Source organism: Rhinolophus ferrumequinum, chromosome X, assembly GCF_004115265.2.
Source record: "Rhinolophus ferrumequinum isolate MPI-CBG mRhiFer1 chromosome X, mRhiFer1_v1.p, whole genome shotgun sequence".
Taxonomy (NCBI): domain Eukaryota; kingdom Metazoa; phylum Chordata; class Mammalia; order Chiroptera; family Rhinolophidae; genus Rhinolophus; species Rhinolophus ferrumequinum.
This window is the reverse complement of record NC_046284.1, coordinates 53,011,285-53,027,426: the sequence shown is the minus strand read 5'-3', so window position 1 is coordinate 53,027,426 and position 16,142 is coordinate 53,011,285. Positions and strand designations below refer to the sequence as shown.

General features: G+C 46.8%; 1 protein-coding gene across 10 annotated transcripts; it reads left to right on the top strand.

Moving 5' to 3' along the window:
• Positions 1-2,247: 2,247 nt before the first annotated feature.
• On the top strand, positions 2,248-15,869 carry ARMCX4 (armadillo repeat containing X-linked 4). 10 transcript variants are annotated; one of them, XR_004422818.1, is made up of 7 exons: positions 2,248-2,400; positions 2,917-2,971; positions 3,256-3,344; positions 3,723-3,811; positions 4,162-4,231; positions 4,532-4,620; positions 14,310-15,869. XR_004422818.1 is itself a non-coding variant. In XM_033104012.1 (7 exons), the coding sequence occupies exon 7, from the start codon at positions 5,126-5,128 to the stop codon at positions 11,570-11,572; it is 6,447 nt and encodes a 2,148-aa protein (XP_032959903.1). In that variant the 5' UTR covers positions 2,251-2,400; positions 2,917-2,971; positions 3,256-3,344; positions 3,723-3,811; positions 4,162-4,231; positions 4,532-4,620; positions 4,982-5,125; the 3' UTR covers positions 11,573-11,849. The 10 variants fall into 10 exon arrangements, 9 of the variants coding, with proteins under 9 accessions (XP_032959903.1, XP_032959917.1, XP_032959909.1 ...); XM_033104012.1 differs by lacking the exon at positions 14,310-15,869 and adding an exon at positions 4,982-11,849 and having other exon boundaries at positions 2,251-2,400; XM_033104026.1 differs by lacking the exon at positions 14,310-15,869 and adding an exon at positions 4,982-11,849 and having other exon boundaries at positions 2,251-2,400; positions 4,162-4,245.
• The last annotated feature ends 273 nt before the right edge of the window (positions 15,870-16,142 follow it).

Here is a 16,142-nt window from a genome sequence, read left to right as displayed (position 1 = left end):
GGGTAATACGTACGAGGGCAGCTCTGATGGCCATTCCAGAAAGAATTCCAAAATTGCTTTGAAGGGTGGACTAGGTTCTGGCATCAGTTCATAGCTTCCCCAGGGGAGTACTTCGAGGTGACCGTAGTGATATTCAGCAATGAGGTATGTAGCACTTTTTCTAGGATGAGTTTGTGAACTTAATTGTAGACCTCATATATCTTTGTGAAACTGTAAAGGTATATAGGCTGGCTAAATTCCTAGGAATAGAATTGCTGGGTCAAAGAATTTTGGGATATTATATTTATCGTTTGATAGCTTTTGCCAAATTGCCCTCCTGAAAAAGATTGCGTCAGAGTATCTCCCTCCAACAAAGTGCGGAAATGCCCATTTCCCCACTAACCAGTGAACAATATCATCAAATTTCTCAATTTTGATGAACTCCAAACTGAAGCATCGTAAAACATGGTTGTTTTGATTTGTATTTCTTTGAAATTGAGCATCTTTTCATATGTTTATCAGTTATTTGTATTTCTTTTCTGTCCACAAACCTATTAATGTCTGTGGCACATTTTTTTGGGGTTGTTTATTATTTTATTATTAATGATATGCAAAAGTTTCTAGATTATTACAGATTAGCTGTTTGACATCCTATGCTTATGGGTTTTTTGGGGTTTTTTTGTTTGTTTGTTTTTTACTTTGCTAAAGTTTTAAATGTTTGTGTAATCAATTTCTGAATTGTTCCCTTTGATGGAAAACATAAGTTGGTTATTCCGCAATTGAGTTCTGAAAAGCCGTTCAAGTTCTATGGCACTCTGGGCTTGCTGGCTCACCTCCTGGAGGGGCCTTCCCCCACACAGAGGCCTCTCACATGAAGCACTTCCTGCTGGGGTGTCATATTTCAACGTTCAAAGAAAGAGGCTGGCTGAAGGGTCTATATTTAGAATATGAATCCTGAGTCGGGACAGCTGGATGTCTGGGGACTAACTTCTGCATACTTTGTCCCTGAGTTCTGGCATTATTCTGAGGGGTTTGTATGGGTGGTGCAGTGAAAATATAACAGAAGGCAGGGAATAAAGAGGACTCTTTCTCCTAGCAACTGCTTGGGATCCTGTAAACTGTGCTTTTTGCGAGGAAAAAATGACATGGATCTTAGGGGTGTTGCAGTGATTTCCAGACACCCACAGACTCTTACCACTGTCTCCACTAGAAGATGCTGAACACTAGCTGCTGTTACGGTGAAACGGCACATGAATGACAGATACTGGAGATATCACCAGGGTCGTGACTAAATGAAAAGTCCACCTGCTAAGCCTCATTTCCATCAGTGGGATAACAGTTGGCCCTTTCCAGGGTGTGATGAGACTGATTTGACCACATGCTTATGTAAAATACAAATAAAACAAAACCCCTGGAATGGAAAACAGGTTAATCTGGGAAGTCTCTAGTTTGCAGGCACTGGGTTCATCAGGAGCTGGGTCTTCATTCAATTGTCCAGGAGTCATCTATGAAGAAATTCTCAGACACCTGACACAAGATCATAAGTTCAGCCAGAACTTCAAAAGGTTGTATTGTAAATCGCTTGTGGAAAATTGCCAAGAGTAGAAAACTGAATGTCTTTCCAAAGATTAATTTATAAATCACATTGTTTAGGAAAATTTTGTATTTAAAATGTCAAGAATTATTAGTCTGTTTTGAAAGCTGTGAAATAGTTTATAGTAACTAGAAAACATTTTTTAATGTGGCGCAAAAATAATGTAAACAAATGAGTCTTGTTATTTTTATGACCTCATTTTCAATGTCAAATGAAAATTGCTTGACTGCGTTTCCGGCTTACAAAAATAATGAATGTAATGTTAAAAGGAAAAAAATGTTGCATAAAAAGAAAGTTAAGGCTTTCCCTTGCACTCTCTGCTTCCTTTCCTGACATCCCTCCCCTAAGACAATTTTGGTACAGCAAAGTACCTGATGGGGAGCATTGGTCTAATAGCCTAAGAGAGAAAGAGGATTCTTCAAAAAGACAGCAGAAAAGGCTGGAGCCCAAGACTGGGGGTGGGTGGGAGATGTAGACCCTCCCAGGTAACCAGAGAGGAGCAAACCCCAACCGCATGGTGGTGAAGCCACTTGTGGGCCCTCCAATTGGAGAGGACTGGGCTGAGTGACAGGGAGGTGCACGCTGGGGTCCCGCGCAGGGACGCGGGGAGGGGGAGTTCTGCAGGCGGAGTTGGGGGGAGGGTCGGTCGAACTCCTCGCGGGCCCTCGGAGGGTTAGGAAGCGCTCGTTGGTGACGCGGGGCCCTCACGTGACCCGGAGCTGCAGAGCGACGCAGCCTTCGGTGCAGTCGTCACTCCTGTCTGGGTACCAGCTGCCCGCTGCCCTGCGCACGGCGGGCTGGCATCGGGCCGGGGGAAAGCAGAGCAGGTAAAGGCAGGGGGCCGGGCGGAGGCCAGGGCGGCAGCCGACCCCGAACCCCCTTAACGTATCCGGGGGTGGGGGACCAAGCGAGGTCAAGTTCCAGGAGCGTTCGCTCTGATTCTCCTGAGCCCCCTTCCCCCTGCAGGAGAACTGTGGGCTTTGACAGGGTGGCTGGTGGCGGCGGGGGGGGGGACGTGGGGGGGGGGAGGAGGGTGGGAAGAGGAGTGTCTCAAGAGGGAAATACAGAGATCGAGATGTCCCTTCCTCCCTTACTCTAATTACTGGCCGCACACGTCTGCGCAGCTTCCTGCTCATTTCAGTGGAAGGGACACGCCACGGTGGCATTCTCAGAGAAAATAAAATGGTGGGCCTTAGTGACTGGACGGTTGGTGGGGGTGGGGTATTGGAATGTTGGGAGGGCGTTTGATAACCAGGTTCCTGAATCCAGACAGGCGAGTATTGGGATCTGTGTCCTCGGTGCTGGTCCAAGTATTCAGTGCCTTTACTTTTGTTGTGGCACAGTTTGTGGCAAGGCGAGGGAAGAAGGAGAGGAGAAAACTGCACAGGATCTGTGGAGGTTAGTGCGAGCGTGGGCAATGTCTGTGGACCGCCCGTTGTATGTGAATTCTGTATGACAGGAACTTAGGCGCCACTATCTGGTTGGAATATGGGATGGGACTAGCTAGGGGACTTTCCCTAAACTGTGTTTACTTACCAAGCTTAGAATTTGTAACTTAAATTTTATGTTGAAGACCAATAAAGATAACAAACTTTTTTATGGATGCTTTTGTTTGCACTTTAGATAATATTGAGAAGATATAAATTGTTGTATTGAAGAATTTCAATTTTTTTTTTCCCCAGAGGGCCTTTGTAGGGGAAGGATAGTGATTTTGCAGAAGCAAAAGCCTTCCCCCACACCTTGTCTCTTCTACTGCTGGAGACTCCTAGAGGTGGGTTTAAGGGGAAGTAGAGAGCCGTAGGCTGTGATTCTAGAGTATGGGATCTGGGGACCTCTATCTTTCTTGCTGTCCTCCAGTTCTCTAGATACCCTGCCTGTCTGAGCATCTTTGTGAAGGAAATGATGGACTTTTGGGAGAAGCCCTAAAATCCTACAGGTGGTTTTAAAATATTTTGCCTGTGTCTCTCCCCTTTTATTTTTCCTGCCTCTCTGTTCCACCCTGCCCATTTCAGTGTTGGGGAAGTCCCAGGGTCTACTTGCCAGGGAATGGGTCTCTAAATCAAGTAAGGCAGGTACTGGGATCCATGCCTTAGATGCTGGGATGTCACAAGCACTCAACATTCACCTTTCCCTTTTTCTCTACTCCTAGGTCTTCTCATACACCTACATAGGGCTCTTTACCACTGGAAACAAGGGAAAGGGGAAGATTGGCCTGAAACCATGGAGGTTGGTGTGAAGGTAGGCAGTGCCTGGGGATGACAGGAGAGGGTGGGACCAGAGGTGGCTGAGACTTGAGAGGGTCTCAGTAGAGGGTACTTCTGCCTCTCCTACACTCTGCCAGATTTCCACAGTGTTACCACACCCCGTACTGACTTCAGTACAAGAAACAGTAGGAATATTTGGGTAAGAGTGGGCTGGAGTGTGACTGCTAAGAGAAGACTTGAGGGGGGGGTGCCACGAGATGTGACACATTAGCAGACTGGACCTGGGCTCTGGCAAAGCAAGTACTGGGGTCAGGGATCAGGGTGCTTTTCTATTCTATGAAGGACTCAGTCTCTATTACCTCCTGTTTGTTTACTTGTCCATAGATCTGCCTGTAGGTCTGCTTCAGGGCTTGAGATAACTGGAAGCAAAGAAACAAAGAGGAAATTGCCCCTGGTCAGTATAGACTGGTAAGAGGTTGGGGACTGCCTGGGTAGACCTCAAGGGTGGGTTGGTGGAGGCCAGTGTGTATCCAGTAGGGTCAGTGTCCAGTCTGGAGGATCTTTAGCTTCTCCCTTTCCCAGCCACCTTTCCCACCATCCCTGTCACTTACCCCACACCCTCACCTATATTTTGGTACAGGGAGAGGGGTGAAATGCGGGTGATAAAGAAGTAGTTTATTAATATGCCTGTCACATCAAGAACAAAATATCTACTTTCATCTGTCCTTCCATCTCTCTCTCTGTCTGTCTCTAGGTCCATAGATCTCATGAGTTTATAGGTCTATTTTAAGGTGTATCAGCAACCAAGAAAAAGAAAGAGGAGGGAACTGCCTTGGAATACAGGTTGGTATGAGGGTGGGGACCTGTGGGAATGGTAGCCCGAGTAAGTCCAGTAAAAATCAAGGTCGTCTGAGGCCTTCTCAGTCTCTCCCACTCGTAGTGAGTCCTCCCACTATCTTTTCCACCATTTTTTTTTTTTTTTGTATAAGGAAATGTGTATGGAAATACCTTGGGGGGAAATTATTGGGTACTGGGGGAAATGGGGAGGGGAGAAAATAAAAGGGATGGAGAGAGAGTTTGCTAATGATCCTCTTCTCCCACCAAGCACATCATTTCTGCATTTTCCTGTCCTTCTGTTTATCTATCTGTATGATGCACAGAATTAGATGAGAAATTTTAGTCCATTTCCTTCCTCCACTTCTAGGTCTACCGCCAGTGGCAGCTGTAGTGGCCTTTGAGTGGCTGAAGACCAACACCCTCACAGGCTTACATCCAGATCTAACACCCTTTTCCCCTAGCCCAACTGAGCACCCCTGTACCTTGTTCGTGCCTTCAGCTGGGTGATTACATGGGTCGCGTTCAGGAAGTGGGCTGGGTGACTGCAGGACTGGTGATCTGGGCTGGTACTTGCTACTACATTTACAGATTAACCAGGGGAAGAGCCCAGAGTGTGAGGAGAATTGCCAGCAATGGGTCTAGAGTCAAGATGGAGACTGTGGCTGGGGTACAGAACCAGACCTTGGCCATGAATGAAGCCATGACTGAGACAGAGATTGAGATTAGGCCCAAGGCCAAAACTGGAGCAGAAACTGAAATGAGAGGTGGGACTGGGGCTGAAGTAGAGACTAAGGCCACTGCTAGAGCCAAACCCAAAACCAACTCTCAGTCTAAGGCAGTGGCTAGGGCAGAGGCAGAGGCCCAATCTGAGGTCAAAACAGTGATCGTGACAGAGACAGAGACTCTGGCTGAGGCCAAAGTCAAAGCCAAGGAAGTAGCCATGAAAGAGGCAGTGACCCAAACTGACTCTGAGACTGGGGGAGTAGTCAAGAAAGAGGCAGTGACCCAGACCAAGGCTAAAGCTTGGGGACTGGTTGCCAGGACAGGGACCAAGAAAGAAGCAATGACTCAGACAAAAGTGGAAGCTTGTATATTGGCTGAAAAAGAGAAGGAGATGAACAGAGTACTGGTGACACAGAATGAGGCCTTGGCAGTGACCAGGGAAGTGGCCAAGATGAGTGCCATAAACAAGACGGGAATTATGGCTGAGACCAAAGCAAGAGCCCTGGAAGAGACTGTGAGTGTGGCCAAGACTCAGTCTGAGGCTAGGTCTGGTACCACAGTTGATGCTAAGGGAAATCTTAATACCATGTCCAGGGCAGAAGCTGGAGTAAATATGAGGTCCTGTGTATCATCCCAGGCTGTGGCCAAGATCCAGGTTAACGACATGCCTCATGCTGGGGTTGAAGCCAAGGGAAATTGCAAAACTGTGTCTAGGGCAGGGTCTGGGGCAGACAAGAGGGCTTCTGCCCAGCCTCACATTGTAACCAAGGCCCAAGCTGAGTTCAGGACTGGGGCAAGTGTTGATGCTGGGGGTAATACCAATACCATGTGTAAGGCAGGGGCAGAGGCAGATATGAGAGTTACACAACCTCAGACTGTGGCCAAGAAACAACCTGAGGCAATATCTGGTGCCAAGGTTGATGACAGAGGAAACACCAATGTCATGACATCTAGGTCAATGACTGGAGCTGACAAGAAGTCTGTTGCTCAGCCTGAGACTATGCCTGATACCAGGGTTAAAGGTAGAGGTAATTCCAATGCTGTATCTAAAACAGGGGACAAGGCAAACTTGAAGGTCAGTTCCCAGGTTGAGGCCTTGCCTGATTCCAGGGTTAAGACCAGAGACAATCCCAATGCCATGTCTAAGGTGGGAGCTGAGACAGACGTGTTATCCCATACACAGCCCCAGCCTATGGCCAGTGTCCAAGTTGATGCCTTCCCCGACGGCAGGATTAAGGGTAAGGGCAATGCCAACACCATGGCTAAGGAAGGGGCTGGGACAGATACAAAGGCACAGTCTCAGGCTTCTGCCAAGAGCCAGATTGAGGCCTTATCTAGTGCTAGAGGTAAGGCTAGAGGCAAAGCCAAAGGCAAATGTAAGGCAGGGGTCGGGACAGACATGAAAACCCGTGCACAGCCTCAGGCTGGGGCCAAGACACAAGCGGATGTTTTGCTTGATTCCAGGGTTGATGCCAGTGAAGATCCTCATTACATATCTAGGGCAGGAGCTAAGGCAGAACTGAGGGCCTGTGGTCAGCCTCAGGCTATGGCTAGCGCCCAGGATGAAGCCTTATCTGGTGCTCAGAAAAAAGTCCGAGGCAATCCCAATGCTGTGTCTAAGGCAAGGGCTGGGCCAGACGCAACAGGCTCTGCCCAGTCCCAGTCTGTGGCCAATTCCCCAGGTGAAGCCTTGCCCGGTGCCAGGAAGAAAGTCAAGGGCAATCCCAATGTATCTAAGGCAGGGACTGGGACAGATGTAACAGGCTCTGCCCAGCCCCAGGCTGTGCCAAATTCCCAAGGTGATGCCTTGCCTGGAACCAGGAATAAAGTCAGGGGCAATCCCAATACTATGTGTAAGGCAGGGACTGGGCCAGATGCAACAGGCTCTGCTCTACCCCAGGCTGTGGCCAATTCCCAGGGTGAGGCCTTGCCTGGTGCCAAGAATAAGGTCAAGGGCAATCCCAGTGCTGTGTCTAAGGCAAGGGCTGGGCCAGATGCAACAGGCTCTGCTCAGCTCCAGGCTGTCATCAATTCTCAGAGAGAGACCTTGTCTGGTACTAAGAATAAGGCCAAGGGAGATCCCAATGCTGTGTCTAAGGTAGAGACTGTAGCAGATACAATGGGCTCTGCCCAGCCCCAGGCTGTGTCAAATTCCCAAAGTGATGCCTTGCCTGGCACCAGGAATAAAGTCAGGGGCAATCCCAATGCTATGTGTAAAGCAGGGACTGGGCCAGATGCAACAGGCTCTGCCCAGCCCCAGGCTGTGGCCAATTCCCCGGGTGAAGCCTTGCCTGGTGCCAGGAAGAAAGTCAAGGGCAATCCCAATGTGTCTAAGGCAGTGGCTGTGCCAGATGCAACAGGCTCTGCCCAGCCCCAGGCTGTGGCCAATTCTCAGAGTGAGGCCTTGTGTGGTGCCAAACATAAGGTCAGGGACAATCCTAATGCTGTGTGTAAGGCAGAGGCCAGGGCAGATGCAACAGACTTTGCTCAGCCCAAAGCTGTGGCCAATTCTCAGGGTGAGCCCTTGCTTGTTGCCAGGTGTACGATCAAGGATAATCCCAATATTGTGTCCAAGTCAGAGGCTGGAGCAGATAAAACAAGCTCTGCTCAGCCCCAGGCCATGGACAGTTCCCAGGGTGTGACCTTCCTTGGTGCCAGGAGTAAGATCAGGGGCAAACCCAATGCTGAGTCTAACATAGAGGCCAGTGCAGATACAATGGACTACGGTGAGCATCAGTCAATGGCCCATTCCCAGAGTAAGACCTTGCTTGGTGCAAAGGGCAAGGCTATACCCAAGTCTGAGGCAGAAGCCACAGAGCAAGGTGCTGTCTATGCAAATCCCAAGGCTGAGGCCATACCCACTCCTGAGAATGAGGGTGGGACCGGCACTCAGGCCTACAGAAAGACTCAGCCTGAGGTCCATGACTATTACTGGAGTGCAATTGGTATTGAAGATTGGATTGCTTCTGAGCGATGGATCAAATTTAGGTTTCAGGCTAGGGATGGATACTGGGAGAATAGCATGTCCTGGGCTGATGATGAGATTGAAGCCAGTATTGAGTCTTGGAGTGGGGCTAGTGAGAAGTCTGGTATTAGGTCCTGGGCAGGGGCTTGTGATGAGGCTGACATTAAGTCCTGGCCTGGGGCTATGGCTGAGAATGAGGTTGGTATTAGATCCTGGGCTGGAGTTGGAGACCAGGCCAGCAAGGGGCTCTGGGATGGGAGTCATGCCAGTGAAGGGTCCTGGGCTGGGGATAAGGCCATTGGAGGGTCCTGGACTGGAGCTGAGAACCAGGTCAGTGGGGGGTCTTGGGCTGGCACTGGGAACCAGGCTATAGGAGAACGTTGGACTGGAGGTCAGGCCAGTGAGGGTTCCTGGTCTGGGGGCCAGGTCAGTGGGGTGTCCTGGGCTGGGGAAGAGGCCTTTGGAGGGCCCTGGACTATGGCTGAGAACGAGGCCAATGGAGAGTCTTGGGCTGGGGCTCAAGAACAGGCCAATGGGAGGTCCCAGGATGGGGCTGGGATTCAGGCTAACAGTGGGTCCTGTGCTGAGGCTAGGGCTGGGAATGAGGCTAGTATTGGGTACTGGGCTGGGGCTGTGGACCAGGCTAGTAGAGAGTCCTGGTTTGGGACTGGTGATCCAGCTGGTGATGGATCCACGCCTAGATTTGATAATCAGACCAGTGAAAATGTATCCTGGGCTGGTGCTGGTGGCCAGGGCAGTGGAGGGTCTAGGCTGGGGTCTGAGGACCAGTCCAATGGAAGGTCCTGGGCTAGGGGTGGGAACCAGGCCAGTAGAGGATTCTTGGTTGGGGTTGTAGACCAGGCTAATGAGGGGTCCTGGGTTAGGATTTGTGATCATTCTGGTGGTGGGTCCAAGCCTAGATCTGAGGATCAGGTCAGTGAAGAAGGGTCTTTGTCTGGGGCCGGTGTCCAGGCTGGTAGAGGGTCCAGGTTGGGGCCTGAGGACCAGTCTAGTGAACAATCCTGGCCTGACTCTGGGGATCAAGCCACTGAAGGGTTCTTTGTTGGGGTTATGGCCCAGGCCAAAGGAAGGTCCTGGACCAGACCTGGGGATGAGGCTGGTGGTGAAGCAAACACTAGATTTGAGGATCAGGCCAATGGAAGAGGGTCCTGGCCTGACAATGGAGGCCAGGCTGATGGAGGTTCTAGGCTAGGGCCCAGGGACCAGTCCATTAGAGATTCCTGGGCTAGCACTGGGGACCAAGCCAGTGGAGGGTCCACACGGGGGCCTGAGGATCAGTCCAGTGGATGGTTCTGTGCTTGCAGTGGAAGTCAGGCCAATGAAAGAGGGTTTTGGGTTGGAGCTGATGGCCAGGCTGTTGGAGGGTCTAAACCAGGGTCCACAGACCAGTCCAGTGGTGGGTCCTGGGCTGGCACTGGGTGTCAGGCCAGTGGAAGGTCCTGGGTTGGGACTAGAGATCAGGCAGGTAGCTATTCCAAACCTAGATTTAAGGATCAGGCCACTGGAGGAAGCTCCCGGGCTGGCACTGGAGATCAAGCTGGTGGCAAATCCTGGACTGGGTCTAGGCTGGAGCCTGAGAACCAGGCAAGTGGAGGGTCTTGGCCTATGGCAGGGGACCAGGCCAGTCGAAGGTTCAAGGTCAGTGCTGGGATGGAGGCCAACAAGGAATACTGGTTTAGGGCTGGGGGTCATGCTAATACAGGGTCCTTGTTCTGGAGAGGAGAAGAAGCTGGTATTGTGACCAGGCCTGGAGGTGTAAATGAACCCAGTATAGAATCCAGATCAGGGGCTGAGGAAGAGGGCCTCATTAGTTCCAGATTTGGGACTGAGGACAAGGCCAGTATTGGGTCCTGGATGAGATCTGAAGAGGAGGCCTTTATGGATTCCTGTGTGGGGGCTGAGGCTGGAGCTGAGGCCAGGAAGGAGTCTTGGCTTTGGGATGGAGATGCAACCACTACAGGGTCTAGGCTTGGGGCTGGGGAAGAGCCTGGCATGGGGTCTTGGACTTTGGCTGAGGATACAGATGAGGATGAGCTAAGTAGAGCATCTAGCCCTGATATTGAGGAGATCAGTTTAAGGTCTTTGTTTTGGGCTGAGAGTGAGAATAGTAATGAATACAGATCTAAGAGTGAGGAAAATGTCAGTTTTGAGGGTGGTGTTGGAGCTAAGGCCAACACCAAGGATAAGCTTGAGGCTGCTGGTGGAGTCAATGTAAGGTCTTGTTTCGGGGATGGTAATGAAAACAGAAGTGAAGACAAATCTGCACCTAAGACTAAAGCCAAAAAGTCATCTGAGTCAAGGGGCACATATCCATTCATGGTTCCTGGGGCAGGAATGGGGTCGTGGGCGGGAGCCATGATCTGGACAGAAATGAAGTTTCCATACCAAAATGAGTTTTCCTTACCACCTGAAGATGAGCTCAGAAAGCAGATCAGGTCTGGGGAGAAAACTCAGCCCTGGGCTTGCCGCTGCAAACACAAAACTAATATGGATCCACGAGAGCTTGAAAAACTCATTTGCATGATTGAAATGACTGAAGATCCTTCTATTCATGAAATAGCCAATAATGCTCTATATAACAGTCCTGATTATCCATTTTCCCACGAAGTCATTCGTAATGCAGGTAGAATCTCAATTATTGAAAGCTTGCTCAGTAATCCCCATCCCAGTGTTAGGCAGAAGGCTTTAAATGCACTGAATAACATCTCGGTGGCTGCTGAAAATCATAGGAAGGTTAAAACATACTTAAACCAAGTGTGTGAAGACACCGTCACCTACCCTTTGAATTCAAATGTGCAGCTGGCTGGACTAAGACTGATAAAGCACCTGACTATTATTAGTGAATATCAGCATATGGTTACAAATTACATTTCAGAATTTCTTCGTTTGTTAACTGTGGGAAGTGGAGAAACTAAAGACCATATTTTGGGAATGCTTTTGAATTTCTCTAAAAATCCATCTATGACAAAAGACTTGCTCATAGCCAATGCACCAACATCACTGATTAATATCTTTAGCAAAAGAGAGACAAAAGAGAACATTCTTAATGCTCTTTCACTATTTGAAAATATAAATTACCATTTTAAAAGAAGAGCAAGAGTATTTACCCAGGACAAGTTCAGTAAAAATTCCCTTTATTTTGTATTCCAACGACCTAAAGCATGTGCCAAGAAACTTCGAGTCTTAGCAGCAGAATACAATGACCCTGAGGTGAAAGAAAAAGTTGCGCTATTATTAAGTAAACTCTGATTAGTTGTATGTTTCCAAACAAATCTGAGTAATATTTTGGTTTTGCAGCCTGGGGGTAATGCACTTTGTAAATTGCATTATAACTTTGAGACTGTTGTTACTTATGATGGTCTATAGCTGGACCGTTTTAGGAACACCAAATGAATTCAAACTTTTACTGAAAATACATGTGCTGATTTTTACCTTGTCTGGATTGAGATAATTTGCTTCATGATAGTATGCTTCATGAGCAGAAACTAAATTGATTCTTCATAAGTAAGGTAATCTTTGGTCCTTTGTGTGGACTTATGTTTATACATTTGAGGTTTTATTTTTCTCATCAATAAAGTTGTGTGTTTTAAGCAGAAAAAAGACATGTCTTTGTCCTTGAGTTTATGATCTTTTTGAAACAGCAAAACTTATGGGGGAAAAAATACTAACAAAACCAGAAGTCTCTGACATAGCCAGACCCTTCCCATCAGGGCAGAAACTTCTGCAGGCAACAGTGCTCAGAGAAAGTTTTACAGAGGAGGGACACTTAAGTGAGCTGGGCTTGAAGGATGGGATAAAAATAGGGCACAAAGGCATTGGAGGAAGTTAGAGTGGTGGGAAGAAAGGCATGGAGGTGGGAATTCTGCTCCAGAGAGGAGGCTGACCTGCCTGGAGTGCAAAGTGTGGGAAGGAGAGTGATGGGAAATACAGTCCAGCAGTTGGCGTGAGTCCCATTCATGGAAGATCCCTGATTGCTAAACTGAGGTGCCTGCATATTACTCCATCCACCCCTGGAAGACACCAAAACCTTTCGTAACCACAGGAATGACAGGATGAAAGGAAAACGATACAGCTGATTTGTGTGCAAGGTGGGTCAGAGTTGGGGATGGCCACTGGAGATTGGATCACTGGTTAGGAAGTTATTACCATCGTCCAAGTGCAAGATGATAAAGGCGTGAAATTTCACTGCTGATCATGGGAATGGTAAGGAAGGAAGTGAGAGACCCTTTGAATGACGAAGTGTTGGAATCCATTCTGGGGGCATACAGAGAGGGACAGTTTTATTTTAGAGTCCTGAGGGCATTTGATAGGAAAACATCCTCTTTCTTGGCCAACTCTGGTATCTATGTAAGTGAATACACTAGTTACTATTTGGAAATAAGAAAATATAAGAAGAAAGAATAATTTTTAGCACTTCTATCAGATTTCTTTTATAAGGCCGGCTGGACCAGGATCTTTATGGAACCATCAAGAGGGCTGCTGGCATCCATACTGGAGGAGATCCACCTCTCTCCCACCCCAGAGTGTGGTGAAGGTGTGGGGGGGGCACTCCAACTGTGCTGGTGGGAGCATACACTGGTGCAAGGCCCATTTGGACACATGTTTTAGCAGCCTTTAAGATGTGCATGCTCTTTGACCCAGTAATTCCACTTGTAGAAATTTATCCTGAGGAAATAATCAAATAATTAGCTTGTACAAGGCTTCAGATCATTTTGAAGAGTGAAAAATTTTGAATGACCCAAATGTTTCAAAGTAGGCAATTGGCTAAACAGATTAGAGTATGTCTACACATTGAAACATTATGCAGCTCTTAGAAATGTTGATGGGCATCTACATTAATTTTTAAAAATATATTTTTTCAGTTACAGTTGACGTTCAATATTATTTCAAATTAGTTTCAGGTGTCCACATAGTGGTTAGACATTTTTATAATTCATGCAGTGATCCCCTGATTAGTCTAGTACCCACCTGGCACTATACATAGTTGCTGCAACATCTATGCTTATTTACTTGGAAAAGACTCAGCATACAATCTTAAGTGGGAAAATAGACTGTGAAAACACATCTTATACTTTTTAATGAAGGAAATATATTTAAATTATCTCTGTGTAAAAACTCTGATGTATACCCTGAGAATGTTAATAGTTTCCTGTGGGTGTTAGATTAATAGGTGATTTTATCTGTGTTGAACTCATCTGAATTTTCTGATTTTTATATAATAAACCAGGATATTTTGCATAATTTACCAAATGGAACCAGTGAGTTCAGGCTAAGCCGGCCTGTAAGTAGCATTTCAGAAACCTAGAGCAAAAGTATAAATGGATGCTCACATATTTAAGTCTGAGTATTTGGAAGGTATAAACTAAATTTTCAAATAAATATTATTTAAACAAAACTGTAAATGTGTGTGTAAATGTTTGAAAATTTAAATCTTATTGACTTTTTTTTTTAATTTATTTTTAATTTATTGGGGTGACAATTGTTAGTAGAATTACATAGATTTCAGTTGTGCAATTCTGTATCACATCATCCATAAATCACACTGTGTGTTCACCACCCAGAGTCAGCTCCCCTTCCATCACCATACATTTGATCCCCCTCACCCTCATCCCCCACCCCCCAACCCCCTTACGCTCTGGTAAGAAACTAAAACTGTTCTTTATTCTAGCATCCAATGGCTACCAACTTTCTAATGGAAAAAATGATATCACACTTGTGGTGGATTGTGCAATCTGCTGCCTTAATCCCCCTTCAGGAATAAAGAGTTTATTATTTCCAGTTGCTAGGAGTGCTGCCAGCAGACAGCCCTCAGCTGTCAGCCCTCTTCAGGAATTTCCTCAGCTGGAGAGCCACCTCCCCCAAGGTCAAACCCCACTCCTGGGGTACTTCACATGCAATGACGGATCAACATTGCCTTCTTGCCCCAAATTGGATAGCTTAATTTCTCCCTATGTCCAATCCTGCTTTTTTCTTTTCCTGTCCACAGGTGTTGATCCCAAGAACATTCCCTAATAAAAGCCCTTCATGCTGATCTCTGTCTCTGAGTCTGCTCTCCAGGAAGCCAGCCTATAACAGTTGGTATGAGAAGCAGTGAGGAAAGCATACATTGTGATTTCATTTTGGAGATGGATCACCTACTGCTCAGCTGGCAATGAGGACTCAGTCATTGGTGGTAGGTGGAATAGAGAGGCACCTGGAACAGGTGGCAGAGGAATTGTTACAGCTTTCACTGATGATGAACTGGAGTGGCACTGGTGGAAAAGAATGCATTAATTGCTACCATATAGCAGAATTTTGAGAAATATGTGGGAAATATTAAATATAAGGAAGTCCAGAAAATTGGGTGGCTATTGCTAAGCTTGATTGACCTCCAGAAAGAAAAAAAGAAACAAAAAAAGAAAATCTGAATGAAATTAATGAACAATTAAAAGCTATGTGAGAAAGTCAGAGAGGGCTTCATTCATAGCATATAAAGAAGCCCTCACCTTTTCCAGGTATAGGGTAGAGAAATTTGAGAACCAGGCCCAGGACTTATTGGAAGCAAGCTTCAAAGAAAGTTAAAATCCCAACCAAGACAAGTCTGCTATGCCCTGCTTGGAAGGAATGAGACCCTGACACATGAGATGAGGACATGTTGATTGATGTCCCTAAAAATCTTGTGTCCGCAGATTTCCCTGAACTCCCTGAACATTCAGAAGTGTCCCACTTGTTTTTATTAAGGGGTAGTGCCTCACCTTGTCTGAACATGCAAACCCCTTTCCCCTGTAAGATAAAGTGTTTCCCTCAGAATCGGTCCCCACCTCCCATTCTGGCCATTGGGCCTATATCTAGGGTTATGGCATAGCATAGCTGCCAGCAGACAGCTGCCACATCTCTGGGGATGTGCTAGGCCTGATAAGGAAGAAAAGAGAATGCCCACAGAAAGATGCAGGACCTAGGCAGCAAGTACTAGTAGGTGCTAAGGGAGTAAGCATGGGACTGATCAGGGGAGCTAGAATATAAAATTGACTAAGGGTGAATTAATTGACTTAGGAGTTCTCTCCCAAAATACAAGATTTATCACCATGGAAAAGACCCCAGGAGATCATGTGAACTCACACTAGAATGACTCCTCAAAGTATGCAAAAATACAGTGGCCCATGTTGAGTGAGGTATAAATGCCAGAGCTGCCATAGCAGATGGTGGGAGAAGGGATTAAAGGCTCAGGGGAGTGGAAATGATAGAATTAACATACTATATAAGCCAGGAAATCCTCCAGACAACCATGTTCTGTAGGAAGACCCAAAAGGCACACCCTATAAGGAATGCACTGGTGAGAGGATCACCAGCATCACTGAGAAGTTCAGTGGTGGCTAGCTTTTGAAGGCCAGGACTCAGAGAAGGAGAGGATGTTATAGGATGAGAATGACTGATAGAAACAGTGATGGCTCTCAAACAATAGAGAATGATTTACTTAACTGTCAGAAGTCACGTGGATGAAAATACCATAATGGACAGCAGGGAGGTCTGACCTGCAGAGAGCTGAGGAGATGGTTAATAGAATACAATACCCCTACTAAATAGATGGTTAAGAGGCAATCAATAGAATATGAGTAGTCAATATAACACGGCACCCTAAGGAAAATTGGCAGCCAAAAATCTGTACTCAATCTGTGCAATCAAAAGAAATTTAATTATGTTCAGGAGTCTGAGGAAGGTGTCTCAATAAAAAGTCATAATCCCTTGCTCACCTTCTGGCCCTAAGTCAGTTTTCTTCAAAAAAGATTTTTGAATTAAAATACAGCTAACATACAATGTTATATTAGTTTCAGGTGTACAT